The sequence below is a fragment of the Agelaius phoeniceus genome, chromosome 18, assembly GCF_051311805.1.
Source record: "Agelaius phoeniceus isolate bAgePho1 chromosome 18, bAgePho1.hap1, whole genome shotgun sequence".
Taxonomy (NCBI): Eukaryota; Metazoa; Chordata; class Aves; order Passeriformes; family Icteridae; genus Agelaius; species Agelaius phoeniceus.
In genome coordinates, this window is record NC_135282.1 from 7,545,419 (window position 1) to 7,562,484 (window position 17,066).

Here is a 17,066-nt window from a genome sequence, read left to right on the forward strand (position 1 = left end):
TTTCTATTCCTTCTTTTTTTCACGTCCTCTTCACAGGAAAGAATGAGTATGATCTTCTGGTCATTGGTGGAGGGTCTGGAGGCCTTGCTTGTGCAAAAGAAGGTTTGTATGTGTAAATAACTAACAGAAGTTCTGGTTTAACTTCAGTGGGGTGTAAGGAAACTATGGGAAGTGTTACTGATAATCTTAAAGCTTTTTAAGAAGCATAGTACACTCAGTACCTGTACATTAATTATTAACTTAGCTCCATATGGTTAATCTGCAAATTGATTCACACCCTCAGATGGTGTGATCTTTTTTGACTTTCCTCTTAACTTTTAAAAAATTTTTTATTCTTTTGTCATGGGAAAAACTAATAAGCTTTAATTTCACTGTTATAAAAGTATTCAGAGTAACTCCATAGATACTGTATTTTTTTTTTAATACCATTCTCATTTATGTGTTAAAACAACAATACCTTCAGACTGTTTCCAAGACCTAACTGCTGTAGAGAACCTTGCTCCTTTTGTATCTCAGGGTAGCATGTTCAACAACCCACAGTGTTCTTAAACATCTCATTTGAGGTCAGATTGCATTTTTAGGGTCAGTGGAAGCTGGAGGCCCCAGTCTAGGTCATTAAGCATCTTCCAGAGAATTTGCTGACTATGTTGGCAGGTTGGGTCACTGGTCTGGTACCTTGAGTTATACAGAAAAAAATCACCAGCTGTCATCTCCTGTATTTTATCTGTGTCTGTGCTACTAAAAATGTTTATGTTTGTGTATTTCTCCTTCCTCTATATACCTTACCTTGCTTCTTTGTTTACAGCTGCTCAGTTTGGAAGAAAAGTGGCTGTTCTGGATTATGTTGAACCTTCCCCACAAGGTATGGAAGAGAAATAACAGGGTAATAATTGGACATGCATATAATTCAGCTGCTCAGGTGAGCAGGTTACTTCAGAGAGCAGTGTCCAAAGCCACACTGCCTGTTTTGCTTGGAGTAAAATCCTTAAACCCAGCTTGTGCCATGGCTTGTTCTCTCCAAGATGAACCAGCTGTGCCTGCTCCCCTGCACATTAAGGTTGTTAGCAGTGCTTGATGCTACCATTTATAGTGGACTTTGGACTTAAATAAGTGAGAATATTCCCTCTGTCAAAATGTTATTTACAATTTCTAAAAATTACTAACTGTGTCATGCTGAGGCTCCTTCTACACAATGCACAAAATGAGATCTGCAAACGTGAATGTTTAGTTACAGAATCTTCTGAGCTCTGAGAAAAAATCTTTAGATGGTTTGAATTTTAGAAGAAAAATTTACAGAGATGTTTTTATTTGTTATCAAACAAATGAGCACAAAGAAAGTTATAAACTAATCTGTAGGAGACAGTAAACTATGTCTTTTTACTTCCCATGGACCCAACTGCATTGTCACACTAATGTAATTTACTTTTTTTTCTTTATTTATTTTTTTCCCAAGGAACTGCATGGGGACTTGGTGGAACTTGTGTGAATGTTGGCTGCATTCCTAAAAAGCTCATGCATCAAGCAGCCCTTTTAGGGAGTGCCCTTAAAGATGCCCAACACTATGGCTGGAATATATCCCAACCTGTTCATCATAGCTGGTAAAGACTGTTGCTTATATCCACTCCTATGTGCTGCACATGCATAACAATAACTTTTTCCCAGCTGGTGTTTATTATGGGACACTTAGGGAAGTGAATTTTGCATGTAAAATTTTAGCCTGGTACTTGTTAAAAACCAGAATTAGTTTTTAGGGCAGAAATTATGTTGATTTGGACTTGATAATTTGTTTTTACAACAAAAAATACTGTGGTTCATTCCTCATTTTTAGCATTTATCTTTGCCTATATCTTTGTGTTGCATAACCTGAATTTGTAATATGATGACTTCACGTTCAGTCTCTTGTTTTGTGACAGGTCTGTGATGGCACAAGGTGTTCAGAATTATGTGAAATCCTTGAACTGGGGACACAGAGTACAACTACAAGAAAAGTAAATAAGACTTTGAAGTTTGTCTTCCTTCCCACAGTCCAGGAGGTGCTCTTGCCCTTGTAGAACTGCAGAATTGCCTCTGAAGTTTCTATCTAGAGCTAATATTTTGAGTCTGTAAGTCCTTTCTTCTGGGCTCTGTAAGTGCCCCTGTCAGTGTAAGTGATCTCTTCCTCCCCCATTTTCCTTTTTGGTGAAATAGTGGTTGACACTGACCATACACAAAAGCTTTCTAGCAGTGCAGTGATGCTCTCGTTAGCCTGGAGAGGTTTTGCATTAATATAAAGCAGTGAAGGTTTCTTAAGATACTTTTGATCTTGTCCCCCAAAATTTCTATGCCATACAAACCCATAGCTAACACTATACTAGAGCAGCAGATTTTTTTTCCCAGCATGCAGTTCCTTTATAGAGAAATTATGATCAAAAATTTAACAGATTCTAGTCTTGTTACTCCTGCTGAGGCATTTTGGTGTGTTCTCAAATAAGCATGGTATCAGAAATGCTATAGATAATACTAGTAATGCTATGGCTAACAGAAAATGTATTTTCTGAAGAGGTCAATAATCTGATCTCAGAGATTGTTACAAGATTAAGTTACTTTTCTCTATAGAGGATTTTAGTGTGACACAAGAATTAAGTGACAAATTATGACAGATCTGCAAGCAGTCCTATGAAATGAGATTCCTTCCTTTTACTGCTCTATGCCTGATTGCTACCCTTTTTAGCACTTAAATACAGAAAAGGTAGCTGATTGTATTTCATACCCATTCTTGTTAAGTGTACATTGCTGATGCTGTTTTCTTCTAAACAGGAAGGTGAAATATTTCAACGTAAAAGGAAGTTTTTCTGATCCACATACAGTCCGTGGTGTAACAAAAGCAGGTAAAGAGGTGAGCTGCTCTGCTGATTTCTGCAGTGTTGGTTACTTGGAACGTTTCAGGTCATTTGGGAGTGAGATTGTCCTTTGCAAATTGTTTGAGGTATTCAGTATTGTTTTAGTGAGTGAGATTTGCATTTTCCACTTAGAGAAATTGTTTATTAACTTGACTGGTGCCTGGCCTGTTGGTTGCTATTGCTTTTTTCTGCGGGTGGAAATGCTGAGACAAAAGATTTTTGTTTGATTTGGTCAGTCATGCTGATGCTTACAGAAATGTGAGTTCTGAGAGACGAGAATTAGGTTGCTCTGAGCTGCTTCCCTCCTTCAGGTGATTTGTAGGGGTGATTAACTCGGTAATACCAAATTGTGTGTGGGAGGCAATTAGCGTGAATGCACAGCTGGGTCACATAACAGAATGGTGGCCACTGCTGGGTATTTAACAAGGCCTGAAAGTGCCTTTTTAACACCTCTTTGAGGGTAATTGTTTAATGTTACTGATTCATTTCAGCTCGAAGGTCAGGTTTTTGGAGGTAGGTGCCTAGCATTTTCTAGAAACAGTCTCCTTTTGTGGTAGCTTAACTCCAGGCCTGAGATAGAACTTACTGCTGTGATCTCTGTGTGTTTTATCCTGACAGGAAATTGATTTTAAAAGTGCTGTTTGTGCATAAATATTGCTTCCATGTAGTCATCAGAATCTTGTGCAGTGTAAGAACAATTGCATGGTTAATATTAAAACAAAGCCTAGTAGAGAATGGGTAGGCGAAATTCTGCATATATTAGTTTATCTCCATCCCTTTTTAATGCATTACTGATTGTTATGTCACATAAATAGCAGATGGTAGTGCCAGTTTTCTCATTGATCACTCATTTGTACATAGATGAAATCCAAAGACAGATAAAAGGATTGTAAATGCTTGATTTTAATTTTTCATTTTTGTTTGTAGGTTGTTGTTACTGCAGATAATATTGTCATTGCTACTGGAGGAAGACCAAAATACCCTACACATGTAAGTTACCCTTCCATTTGACAACTTCAGTGCTTTGCTGAGATGCAGAACACAGCGAAGGAAGATAAAGAATGTAAAAATAAAGCAACACATGAGAGGTTTTTGTACTTGTGTCACACAAAAAATTGTCTTCATATAAAGGATGGCTTTTTAGAAAAACATTTCCATAGACAACAATTTGCTCTGATTCAGTATGTTGGTGTTGCTTAGAGCTGTAGGATAATTCAGGTTGGAAGTTGGCAGCCCCAGATATATTCCCCTTGGTCTGTGCTTCAGCCAACACAGCCTGAATTGCTATTAACTTCTATTGCTGACAGGATTTGCATTGTAGATTCACCTGTGTGATCATAGGTTGCAGGTGCATTGGAGTATGGAATCACAAGTGATGATCTGTTCTGGTTAAAGAAATCTCCTGGAAAAACGTAAGTTACCTTACCATGGCTGTAATAGATGCTGGCATTCCTACCTTCTCTATATAGCAGGGTCAATTTTTCTTCTGTTTTCCTTCTGTTTTCCTTCTGAATTTTTCTTCTGTTTTCCTTCTGAAAATGTGCTTTTCAATGCAGCAGTATCATCCTACCAAACTTCATTAGTAGCTCTTCCCCCTCCTCCTGTTATGAAATTCCCTTCTAAAATCAAATTAAATAACGTTTTCACCGTGTTGGGTTGTGCTGTAGCTATTACATCCTGAATCACAAGAGGGCAGCATGAACTCACCTGGGGGCTGCTCAGTCCCTGCTCCTCAATTAGGGGAGAAGTTCCAATATAATTTTGCTTTCTCCTAAGTTCTGGTAATGGCAGTTCTGATAACAAAAGAAAATATGAAGAAACATTTGGATCACTTTTGCTTTGGAAGCTATTGTTTAACTGAAATATTAGAACATTGCTTTTAATGGAAATACTAAAATGCCACAGCTGTTTTTTACAGCACACAGCACAGTAAGATTCCAAGTCAACGCTGCCATAGAGCAATTTCCTGGTGAAGATAATTGTGATAGGAAATGCAGATTTGCTAGCCTGAAAGTCAGATAATGCTATATTTTTGTCTTCTCTATTGAGCAATTCTAGAAAAAACAAGAGACTTCAAGCTATTATGCTAGTGTTTGTGCAAAAAAAAAAACTTGCCATTCATGGCAGTGACTTTCTGCTATAAAAAATGCACTGTATTAAGCTAAACTTCAAATAGGAAAATCAGGCTTCTTGGTACAGTTTCAGAAAGAAAGTAAATTTGTTGTTGTTTGTGGTGTTTCAGTCACCTCTAGAACGTCAAGGGCATGATTTATGTGAGGAAATTGTTTTTAAGAAAAGCAACACCCACCCCCTCAAAAAAAGCCCCAACAAAATCCCAAACCAAATTATAAGATTTATCCTTGTAAGAGGTTTCTGTGAAAATGTGGCTCTTGTCCAGCTGCTGCCAATGCAAGTTGTAACAGTGTAATGTGGGAGTCTAGTGTTTATATGTTGCATTCCTGAGATTTAGTCAAAATAAGCCTGCAGGGGCTACAGTAGCATTTCTGTGCTTTATCAGGCTGTGTCTTAGCAAATGAAGGAGGGAGTTGTTAAAGGTTTGTTTCTGTCGGATTTGTTTCTGTTATAAATATTCCCAAGGTTCAGTTTAACACCTTTTGTTTTCAGTCTGAGCTGTGTTGTAGTTATTCTTTCTTTTCTCCCTCTCCAAGTGTACATATCTCAGCTACAAATTACATGCCTGGAGGTTATAGAACTGTCAGTCCTGCAGTTATTCTTTTTTCTTTTTTTTTTTTTTAAGTAAACCATTAACCAACTTTAAAAGTCCCATAGATATACAAACATGGGGCAGAAACTCACTCCTGAGATGAAGGGTTTTGGCAGAGTGAATTAGAAGAGATGCCTTGAAATGTGTTGAGAATGAGTAAGAAATTGAACAGGTGTGAACAAGGTTAGGTTCTGCTTTCCTAACTTTTCTTTTAGACACTGACAATGCCCAGGAACCCCCTGTTTTGTACAAGAAAGTGTGAATAATGTGGGGCTGATGCTATGAGTAAGTGCCAGCTGACATCCATTTTTCATCTAATGAAAAAGAAGAGCAAACATATGCCCAAATTACAGAAATTCTCATTCTTTTCCCTGTGAATCTCTGGTAGATATTTCTTTATGGGCAGTATGAGGCTTTTTACAGCACTTCCCAGGAGCTGCATGCTAATGAGGGTGTGATCATTCATTCACAGATGAATCAGATGCCCTAATGCTGGAAAAAATATTTCCCATTGTGTTAAATTATTTGCCAAGCATAAACCCCAGACTAGCAGATTTTAATCGCTTTTACTCAACCTATTCTCTGTACACCTTCAGAAGTTGTGTGTTTTTATTGTAAGATAGAGAGATGTTATCTGGAGCCCTTTGTAAGAAAACATGTGTTGTACTGACTGTGCAGTCCCTGGGGCTTACAGAGCTGCAGCCTCCATGTCTGCACTCCTCAGAAGTTTAAAAGCAGTGCTGTTAGAACTGAGAGTTGCTGCAGATTTGTTTAGGGTAAGGCATAGGCCACAAGCCCATTCAAAAGCCTAACAAAATACTTTGTTGTCAGTGGAAATACTGTGTGGGATGCCATCTCCAAACTGTGAGATTTTAACAAGTCTGTATAAGACATAAACAGCAGAGGAGTGCAAGTGCAGCCTGTCCAGCAGCTGAGTGTTAATGGCTGCCTGTCTGGAGCTGCTTGTACCTGCAGAACAGGGACTGAGCATTCTGCCTTTTGTAGCCAGCAAATGTAGGGGTGGGGAGAGAGGAACTGCTGCTGTGTAGGGATCAGCTGGGGACAGAGATGGAAGCTGCTGTGCTGGAGAGCTGAGACACCTCATAAATTGCAAGTGTTGATGGACAATTGCAATTATATTCTTGATTGAAAGGCTGTGAAATATTGAGAGAGGTGGGAGCTGGGGTTTTATTTAAGAACTAAAATGGATATATTTGGTAAATATCAGTCTAAGTAAATCTATTAAACCCATTTTCTGTAACATCATAAACAAATGTTTGAAGACAGGAAGGACAAATATTTGGCATCTGGAAAAAATACAGTGATTAAAAAGCAGATGGTTATAAATCAAAATGAAATTTAGCAATGAATAAAATCTTCATTGGGAACTGTAATCTACTTGATAGGAAGACATAATCTAATTGATAGACCATCCCCATGTGCTGAAAGATGAGCTGTCAGGGAAGAAGATTGGCCTGGCTGAATAGAGGGTTTTAACTGGAACTCAGGAAAAAAAAGGGTGTTTATGCCCCTGGGAGAAGAGGGAGGACCACAAGGATGCCATAAGGTTGTGCAGGGAGAAAATTAGAGGGGCCAAAGCCCAATTAGAACCTTATCTGGCTACTGCTGTAAAAGGCAATAAAAATGTTTCTATAAATACAGTAGCAACAAAAGGAGGGCTCAGGAGAATCCCCATCCTTTATTGGATGTCGGGGGGAGAAACCCAGAAATAAGGATAAGGAAAAGGCTGAGTTACTTAATGCCTTCTTTGCCTCAGTCCTTAATAGTAAGAGCAGTTGTTCTGTGGTACCCAGCCCCTGAGCTGAAAGATGGGGACAGGGAACAGAATGAAGCCCCCATAAATCATGAGGACTTGGTTAGAAACCTGCTACAGCCCTTGGACATGCACAAATCCAAGGTTCTGGAGGGGATCCACCCCAGAGTGCTGAGGGAGCTGATGGAAGAGCTGACTGAGCCACCCTCCATCATTTCCCAGCACTCCTGGCTAACTCAGGGCTCCCAGCTGACTGGAAGTTGGCAAATGTGACATCCACATCAGAAAATATTTTTTTTCTGGTTATGCAAAAATATGCACAAGCTCATTCCACTGCTTTCTTCTTTTCTTCTTTTTCTGTAACAGGTTGGTTGTTGGAGCCAGCTGTATCCTTTGAAAAGCCTGTGATGATCTGTGATTATAACTAGCATAGCTGTCTTTCCTATGAAAGTTCAGTTTTCAGAATTTCTCTGCTCATGTCATGTAGTTGAGTTGATAAGAGAATAGTAATAGTTTTCTATGCAGTAGCACCATGGAAATTAAGATCAGCTGAGGATAAATTCTCAGGATCTTAAATCCAGTGTTAACTATGTTAACTATAAGACTTCCAAGTTTTATTCTATGTACAAAGGCAAGCTAAAGATGTCTGTGTGAGGAGAACTTGGTATCTCCAAGTGAAAAGCCCACTTGTATACTACTCATATATTGTGTTTATTGAAATTGTTGTTTACATTTGCTTAACTGGTGTGTCACCAGATGTGTCCCTTGAGTGTGCTGGTTTTCTGACAGGCATTGGATTGGACACTACAGTCATGATGAGAAGTGTTCCACTTCGTGGGTTTGATCAGGCAAGTACAGAGTATCTTACATCTCCTTATCTAGCAAAAATAATAAAATCTATTAATTTTATCTCCTTAAGAAAAAATGTTGTTTGCATCTCCAAACATTTCCTAATATGTGCACAGATTTTGAGTTGGGAGTATTGTTGCTTAAGTGGCAGTGACAAACACCACCCATGCTAGTGACACTAGTGACAGATCCTGGTTGTACATCACCCTCTCCCATCTGGAGTGCCTTCCTTCAAACTAGTGGCTTGTATGCCTTGAAAGTAGTACCATGAGTTTGCAAAACATTGTGTAAGAATAATTCTTGGGATTTACACTCCTCACTGAAGAAATCCACACCTGTAACAGCATGAGGTCTGAGCAAGCAGGGAATAGTGTGTGTGTAGCACTTGGTCAAACACAGTAGGAGAACTTGATCCTCTGTAGGCAGGAGGAGCACAATGGCCACACCAAAGTTAATAAAGTATTAATGGAGATAAAATAATTATGTCCAGTCTGCAGCCACATTGAGGTTGATGGAAACTGATTAATGAGCTCTCGTGTTTCTGAAGAGACATAACCCTGCTGTTGCCTTCATATTAGTTAATATCAACTTTGAAAATAAAGTTTTGTAAGCTGAGAGAGCTTGTGTGGAGTTGTTCTATGTGAGTGGTTTTGTAATAATATCCTTTAAGTAATAAACATACTCTGGCAAGGTGCAACCTGAGTTCCTGCTAGTCAAGAGCACTGATATCTTTGGATAAACCTGTTGATACCACGTTTTACTGCTTCATTTTGGTGTGGCATTATTTCAAACAGGCTCTTAGGACAAAAGTGGTTTGGTTTTTTTGGTTTTGTATTAGAACTTCTCATGAAACCTTAGTGATTCACAGTCATTGCAGAGAAATGTCAGTTGTTATGGCAAAAGGAAATATCTTTCTCCCATTGTTTTATGAAAGTATTTAATTTTCATCAAACTACTAGAAAATTGTGATTATGGTAATGGTAAATTGAACATGCTCTAGATTATGTAAACAACAAATGCTTTAAAGGCAACTATTTTATTAATTTACTGTTGTATTTTTTGAAAATAATTTGAGTATGCAGGTGTAGGTGCCTCTTGGAATGAAGTTGCAGGTCATAGTGGCTCCCTAAGTTATCATGTGTTAGCAGTGCATAGTAACTAAGTGATAAAGAATGTTTGAAATGCACAAAGTATTTACTGGGGTTTCCTGAACCCAGCTGAAGGAGGGGTTTACATTGAAAAGGTCACATATCTAAGAAAAAACAAATTTGTTTCACTACTCAACAGCAAATGGCTTCTTTAGTAACTGAGCACATGGAATCTTATGGCACAAAATTTTTAAAGAGATGCTTCCCAACTAAAGTTGAAAAACTGGAGAGCGACAGATTGCAAGTCACTTGGAAAAATGCTGACCTGGACACAGAAGAAAACGATTCTTTCAACACCGTGATGTGGGCAGTAGGTAAATATGATTATCTTAACATTTCTTTGCAATGCTTTCCATTCTGAAAGTGAAGTCACTTCATCATGGGGTCAAACAACCCCCCCCATTAAATGTTTAGTGACTTAAACATTGATTATTGTTTAATTCTTTTCTTGCATGCCTGACTTGTTCATTTACAGTCTAAAAACACATTAAAGTTACAGTGACTGGAAGAAGTCTGTGGTAACTATTTTTGCATGAGCTGCAATAAATGGGAGACCATCTAGTCTTTCTCACTTTTACTAGAGTAAGAACATGAGTTCCAGCAAGCTCTGCTTTGCAGGTAGTGTTCTCTAAGTCCATACTCTTGATTGATTCATGAAGCTATTCACTGTTAGTGCATATTTATCCTTCTAGGATTTTTCTAAACTGTGCTGCTTAAGTTTGTTACTGCAGCTGTCATCCAATTCAGAGAAAAAGAAGTAACTAGCTCTAAAAACCCAAGCTTTGCAGGGAACCTTGAAACTGTATAGCTTTTTGAAATCTGGTTAGGGACTTTCACATATATCAGACCCCTTGGAACTGACATACAACGACTAAGGGTGAATTGCTTTAAAAGAATGCTGTGATAAATGTCTGTGAGCATAATCACCAGAAATGGGAATCAAATCTGGGGTTTTCCTCCTTTGAGACAAATGCTGCTTCCTTCAATGACTAACATACTAAATTATGTACAAGGCTCCTGCCCACAGGAATGAAAATACTCCTTGAGTGTTGCCTCCCTGAGCTGCTCATTTGTCGCTGTTACCGGTCTGTCCTCAGTTTCTGTATTGGTTCAGATGGGCTGTAAGCCCACCAGAGTAGGAGACTCTTGTCTTTTGTGCTTGTAAAGCTTTGTGAATATCTGGAATTCTAGACCAATAATGCATGGTTAAATGTAGTAGTGGTATTTGGCAGGCAGATGATATCTGGCAAACAAAGTAAATAGGCTTAAACGTACTGCCCAAGAAATCTGTGTGGATGCAGACAAGTAATCAGTTTTACTAGCAGCTTTAGCAATCCCCTTGACTACTTTATATTCTTTTTATCTGGCATTTCTGTTTTAGAGTAGTGGGAATGCATTACTCTTTCATTTGTTTATAACATAAATTTAAATTCTTGTGGTTGTAGAATAGATCCATTACAGGATCAGAAACAGGTCATTTATAGCATTTCGTATTTTGCCCAGTGGATTTAATCTACTATCCAGTTGTTCCATTTCCCTGGCTAAGTCAGCTTTATATCTTCCTAATACCCCAAACAGAGAGCAGGTTGTGCATTGTGACAAATGTTTTCTTTTCCTTACTGTAACTACTACTCTCTGAGAAGTGCCTTGGGCTCTACAAATTGTGGAAACAGCCTGTAATAATGGATTATTCTCATCAGAACCAATCAAACAGACTAGTGCTTGCTGAGGGCAAAATAAAGCTCATGCTATCTGGACACATAAGAATTCTGAAAACTGTAGAATAATATTCATGAGGTGAGATGAAAATGTTTCCAAAAAGTGGGTTTCTAAGTGCTGTATTTGATTTTTCTTAAGCTTTCTGGTAAAAAACCCAACCCGTTCTGTGGTTCTATGAAAAGTACACTGAGTTGGAGACACACATGTCAAATGTCAAGTCAGTTTGTTGACTTTTGTCTAAGATGGAAAAAAAGAGCTTTTAAGTTGAAAAATAAGAAAAAAATCTTGGTTTACTGTTAATTATAATGGAATAAGTTTGCATGATAGACTGTTGCAATTCAGTTGTAACATGAGTCTGCTCATTATTTCAATACAGAGGAGTTACATGTGTTATAATTTTTGTCATAGATTTGAGTTACAATCCATATTTAGAAACAGCAAAATGAAAAGTGTGAGGATTTTGTGTTGCCTTTTTTTAGTGTTCAGATTGGCACTCCACCCTTAAGGATTAAACACATTAACAGTTAAAGCTGGTTAATTGGTGTGCAGTCCATATGATTCATTGTTTTGCTCTGTATCAACACACCCACACCAGGTGTCTCAGATAATAGGCTGGGAAACTCAGTGGTGTTGAGGATTTCCTGTCTGCAGATGTGCCAGTTAGAATACTGATTGAAGCAAGTCAGCTTGTAGAGTTGGTTAAAAAGCAGCTGCTACTGTTAACTAATTGTAGCCTAAATTATAGTACATATTTCCATCATTTTTGCCAGTGCATCATGGAATTTTAGTAGAAGTTTTTATTAATAAAATGTTTAAAATAGTTACTGATAGTACTGTAGCTTATTAAACTATGTCCCACTATCTCTTAATGTCAACCTTTTGAAAAGAAAATTAGGTTGTGTTTGTCTGATGAGTTTTGTTTTGCTTTTGGAATGTGTGATTTTCTGCTTGTATGGATAAGCCAGTAAAAGCAGGCACAATACTCCCTTTGTTTTTCTAGCAGCTTTTTTTGAACTAGTCAAAATATTTGAGGGGAGAAAAAGAAATCTCATTTTGACACGTTTTAATTTAACTTAAAAGTTTCAGTCTTCAGTCAAACTTTGTAGGTAACTCATGGACCTATCATACCTTGCTGAGGGACTACATACTGTTATATTCCTTCAGTGCAAGAGCTTGTTCTTGATGTTTGTTTGATTTTTCCAGTTCAGCTCTGTATGTCTTTCTGTCTTACCTAGTGCTGTCTTTGGCTTCTAGAGAATTCTCCTGAAATGATAAGATTTTGAGGTTTTGAACAGAATCCTTGCTGTTTGGTATGGACAAAGGGTTAAGTACATAACATTTTTTGTAATAGTGTTCTTCAAGGCTTACAACCAAACCAGTTTGGGTTAACAAGGGAAACAGAAACTTTGTTAGGAGATTTTCTGTGAAAAGTCCCATAAAGTAAAATTTTCCTGTGATCTCCTATGAGCACATCTCTGCCAGCCCCTGTAGAAAAGGGAATGGGATTCAGATTTATCTTGGCTAACACAATTTTGCCATTGAGTTTTTAATCTTTGAACTATTCAGTGAAAAATAAAGCACCTTGGTTGATCTCAGACAACTCTTAATGCTGATGTGCTGTGGTTTGCTGAAGCTTTGGGGCTTTGTTCTGAGCTTCCCATGTCTGTCTCTCTTACTAACTTAAATTCATTACTCTCTTGATTAGATATGGTTTCTGCAATCCTAATGAAAATTGTCAATCCCATTATATCAGCCAGTGCTTTTAGGTTTTTTTCCAATATCTAATTTTAAGGGCATTCAGTCAGACTTTATTCAGCAGCACATTTTTAATGTGCTTTTCCCTTTGTGTAACCAACCCATAAACTTTCAGTGTAACTTTTATTTTATGCCACTTATTATACCAGCCTGTAACTACTTGTTCAAAAAAATAACTTGTTCACGTGCTAGGTTATGCCTCTAAATCTACATGTGAAGAAGGTTGGATTGAGAACTATTTCAGCACTAAGGTGCTATTTGAGTTGATAGGTAATGCTTACCTTTACTTCAATGATGGTAGAAATAGATTTTAAAATGGCAGAAAATTACTCCAAAGTAATTTTTTGAAAACAGTATAATTACTGCATGCAGAAAACAGATTCTGTTCAATCTAAATGCTGAGGAGATTGAAGCCAATGACCTACCTCTCTTGGGAGTGGTGGTTGAGTGCTCATTTTTGAGACTGCAGAGCCATCCTTTGAAACCAAACCTTTGGTTAAAGCAAGCTTTGTGTGGGAGAAATAATGTAAGAGGAAACTGTAACTTTCTTCTCAGAAAGTGTTTCCAGCCCTTTTTCCTTTTTACAGGACGTTGAGAACAGGAAAAGTAGAATTTTAGAAGTCTGTCCCATGCTGTAAGTTTTTAATTTGATTACATGTCACTTGGAGTTGCTTTCGTTGTGAACTCCAGGTGTGCACTGATGGCCACAGGCAGGTTTTTGCTCATTGCAGCACAAGCTTTCTGCTGAGGGGACCCCTCTGTGTAAAAAGTCTTGGTGCTACAGGAGAGTACAGTGAGCAGCCTTGCCAGAGAAGCAATTACTGCCCCAGTATTGACTAAGGGCCAGATTTTTTTTCAAATTGTGGCAGCCACACTGGAGGTTTATCAGTAAAGGATGTTCAAAAGCATCCTTGTAGAAATGGTGCACACTGGTATCAATGTGATAAAGGTTCTGAACTTTTTTTAACCTTATTTAATCTTGCTCTAGTCTGTATTTTCTGTAATCTGAACAGTAGTTACACTGAAGTGGTTTTTATTAGTCATTATCAGCTGGTTATGTTTTAGGGAACATCTTGTGGGTTTTAGGAGACATTTGAAGGAGGAAAGGGCAGTGGTATTGAAACTCATTTGGGGAATGTGTCAGGCACTCAGAATGAAGAGAGTACTTAGACTGGGAACACAGACAAGATTTTGATTAAGGTCAGACTGAGGTCAGATTGGATAAAGTTATAAGGTGATGTGCCAATATATAGGGAAGAAGTGGAGAAGATTATTTGGCTTGAGTTTTATTCCAGAAAAATTCTCCTGTCACCCAGCAGTATCCTCACAGTGGCCATCTACAATAAAATGTGTAGTTGGCTCTAGTTTGGATTTTTCAGATGTTGAGAGGCAAACAGGCATTCTAACTTCTGTGGTTAAGAAACTCTGGAAGACCCATTATAAAATTCTGCTGTCAGCTGCACCTTTATCACCCTGGGAAATCTTACTGGGTATAAGAGTATGCTGTCACTCATTTACCACTGCTACTCACCTGACTGTGGCTGTGCCTCTGGATTCTGAGTTTAGCTGTTTCAGTCTCCACTGTTGAAGGTCCTGCACCTGAAGGTCACAGTCTGATACTCGTTCCCAATGTTCTGTGGTCAGATGTAATTACCAGGAGCCCCGGGCAGGTGATGGGACACAAATGCCACAGCACACCACAGCCAGCCTGGCCATGTCTGTGATGTGACTTCAGCCACTCCCCTGTCACTCTCTGCAGTAGAGCCCCCTGGCTGGCAGCCCCCTTAGGAAGCTGTGTTGTTAGATTTTACAAAAACAGATCAAAAAGCTGCTTTTGCTTTTAAAGTTAAAAGCAAAAGGGGGCTGGCACTGAAAGCAGGGCTCTGTGTGGTTTTCACAGCTGTGTAAGTGTATGGGTCTATGAAAGATGAGATTGTGGTGTGCTGTTAGAAGTGCAAGAGGCAGGTAACCTTTTTAAGGGTCAGATTTGAGTTACACCTTTCTTCTAGATGTCTGGCATATTTTGCTGTTTTGAATGAAAGCTATATCTAATCTTGTGTCCTATACAATTGTACATTCCTGTTCTTTGGCAGTTTCCGGACATCTTCAAACTAAAAGCCCATGTGCTGATTTTAGGCAAAGAGTGGGTTTGTGTGCCTGATAGGATTTAGAATCTTAGAAGTAAGCTGTGAAGTCATGCTTTCTTGAAGTTGAAAATATGAAAAAATCAGGAGTTATGGGTATAAAATGAAAGTCCTTCTGAGAAATGGTGAGAACTGATTTTATAATAGTAAGTGAACGTTGGTAAACATCAAAATTCCCTGAATTTGGCACTACAACCTTCCAAGACACAATGTATAATCATGAGCCTAAGCTACTGAATTTGAGATGAAGCAAGATCAGTAAGTATAATTCTTGTTTATGGGGATGAACCTGCATAGAGCTAAAGGCCAGTAAAGCTTCAGTTCAGTGTTTAAAAATTTTGGTTTTGCCTTCAAAAATAATAGTTAGGCAGTAAAATTGAGAGAGAAACTTTGCTGTGAGAAGTAGCTCATTTTTTTGTAACTCTTAGCTATTAATACCAAGCTGTACATATGTTAAAATTGGCTGCAATGGAAAGGTTAAGTGTTATCCTGCAGGTTTGATAAACTCAGCTGTTGTTGCCACAGGTCTTTAAATGACTCTATTGAGGGGTTTTCTTTTTTTCCTCTTTCAGTGCCTGCCATTGCGTGCTAAGTTTTCTCTCGGCTCTGCCTGGCAGGAAAAAGAGGAAACTAGAAAACCCCATTAGTTGTCCATTTGCAGAATACCCAGGTTTTACTCTCAATACCCAAAGAAATACAACGGTAGGAAGTTGTTTCACATCCGAGCCAAGATAAGGTCCTGGAGGTTTATTATTTTTGTTGCCTGATAGCATCAGGACTGGGGAGCAGGGGGCAGAGAAGGAACAGCAGATCAACATCCCATGGGGACCACAGAAGGGAAGACAGACAGATAGCCAAGTGCCGACAGCTTCAGTCAGTGCTCCCAGAGGAAGTGTTGGTTTCACCAGATGAAATTAATACACAGAAGTCTTTACAGAGGCATTCAGATGTGACATTGTTTGAGGGCCTGGCTATATGGAAGATGTATAAAGCACTGAATCATATGTTTACATATAATTAGGTCTGTATTGACAAGCCAGGTTTTCCTTTTGTTTAATAATTTCCTACATTAACATCAAAGAGCTTGTTTTTATAATGAAAACACATTTCCTCTTTTGTTTTGCTTTGCCATAGCTCTGTATTAAATTGAATGCAAATTGTGACTCACACAAAGGAGACTTGAATGTGTAGATATATCCATGTTCATTAAAGCCTCTAAAACAGACACAATGTTAAAAAAATTCCTTCATTTGGATCTATTCAGTTTGGGTTTTTTTCTGTGTGATCCTTAAAAATTTTTTTACTGCCATGTAATTTCACTGTGCTTATTAACTTTCAAACAAGTTGGATAGGATTTAAGATTCCAATTTCTGGGTCAGGAATTGCTTCCTTAGATACTCTATACGAAGCTCAGTGTAATGCTGTTAAGACTTCAGTGATCAAGGGGTAACTATGCAGAAAACACTACAAAAATATATTTTTAAAATATGAGATAATTTGATATCATTGGAATAGGAAGCTGTAATAAAATCTGGGCTTGGTTGGATTTGCCTCATTTGTTTTTAAATACATTTAAAATGTTTCTAAACTCTACAGAAATAGCTCAAATACAGTTTGAGATAACTAAATCAGCACTTAAATTTTATCAACTTTGCTCTCAAAACCTTTCATCTAGGGTGAGGATACTAAGTGTTTTAAGATAAGTGTATTCAGATTACAAGAAACAAGGACTTCAGGAATGTTTAACAGCATTATTAATATTTTTTATTCAAAAGTACACACAACACATTGTTGGGACTGGGCACCATTCAGTTAATGTTTATTGGAAATTTTCAGTGTAAAAGTTGTTTCATTTTTGTATGTATATTTGTGCTATATTAGAAAACCAAATTTAGAATCTTCAATAAATATGAAATCGTGTGGTTTTTGTACTTTTCCCAGTGGGTGTGGTTTTCCATATTTCAAAGGATAACCCTCTGATGTCTGAGCAAAGGCAATAGTGATTGAGCTCCTTTCCCACAGAATGTCATAGCCATGTTTTCCACCCCTGCAGCTTTCTCAGTATAAATTTTC

General features: G+C 38.1%; 1 protein-coding gene across 1 annotated transcript in view; it reads left to right on the forward strand.

Annotated features, from left to right (window-relative positions):
- TXNRD2 (thioredoxin reductase 2) overlaps positions 1 to 17,066 on the forward strand; it is a 32,215-nt gene that overhangs the window by 1,156 nt on the left and 13,993 nt on the right. The window contains exons 2-11 of the mRNA XM_054645823.2: positions 37 to 102; positions 806 to 862; positions 1,454 to 1,598; positions 1,914 to 1,988; positions 2,797 to 2,875; positions 3,807 to 3,869; positions 4,221 to 4,291; positions 7,745 to 7,764; positions 8,135 to 8,226; positions 9,515 to 9,689. Coding sequence (XP_054501798.2) covers positions 37 to 102; positions 806 to 862; positions 1,454 to 1,598; positions 1,914 to 1,988; positions 2,797 to 2,875; positions 3,807 to 3,869; positions 4,221 to 4,291; positions 7,745 to 7,764; positions 8,135 to 8,226; positions 9,515 to 9,689 — 843 coding nt within the window. The remainder of the gene's footprint in view (positions 1 to 36; positions 103 to 805; positions 863 to 1,453; positions 1,599 to 1,913; positions 1,989 to 2,796; positions 2,876 to 3,806; positions 3,870 to 4,220; positions 4,292 to 7,744; positions 7,765 to 8,134; positions 8,227 to 9,514; positions 9,690 to 17,066) is intronic.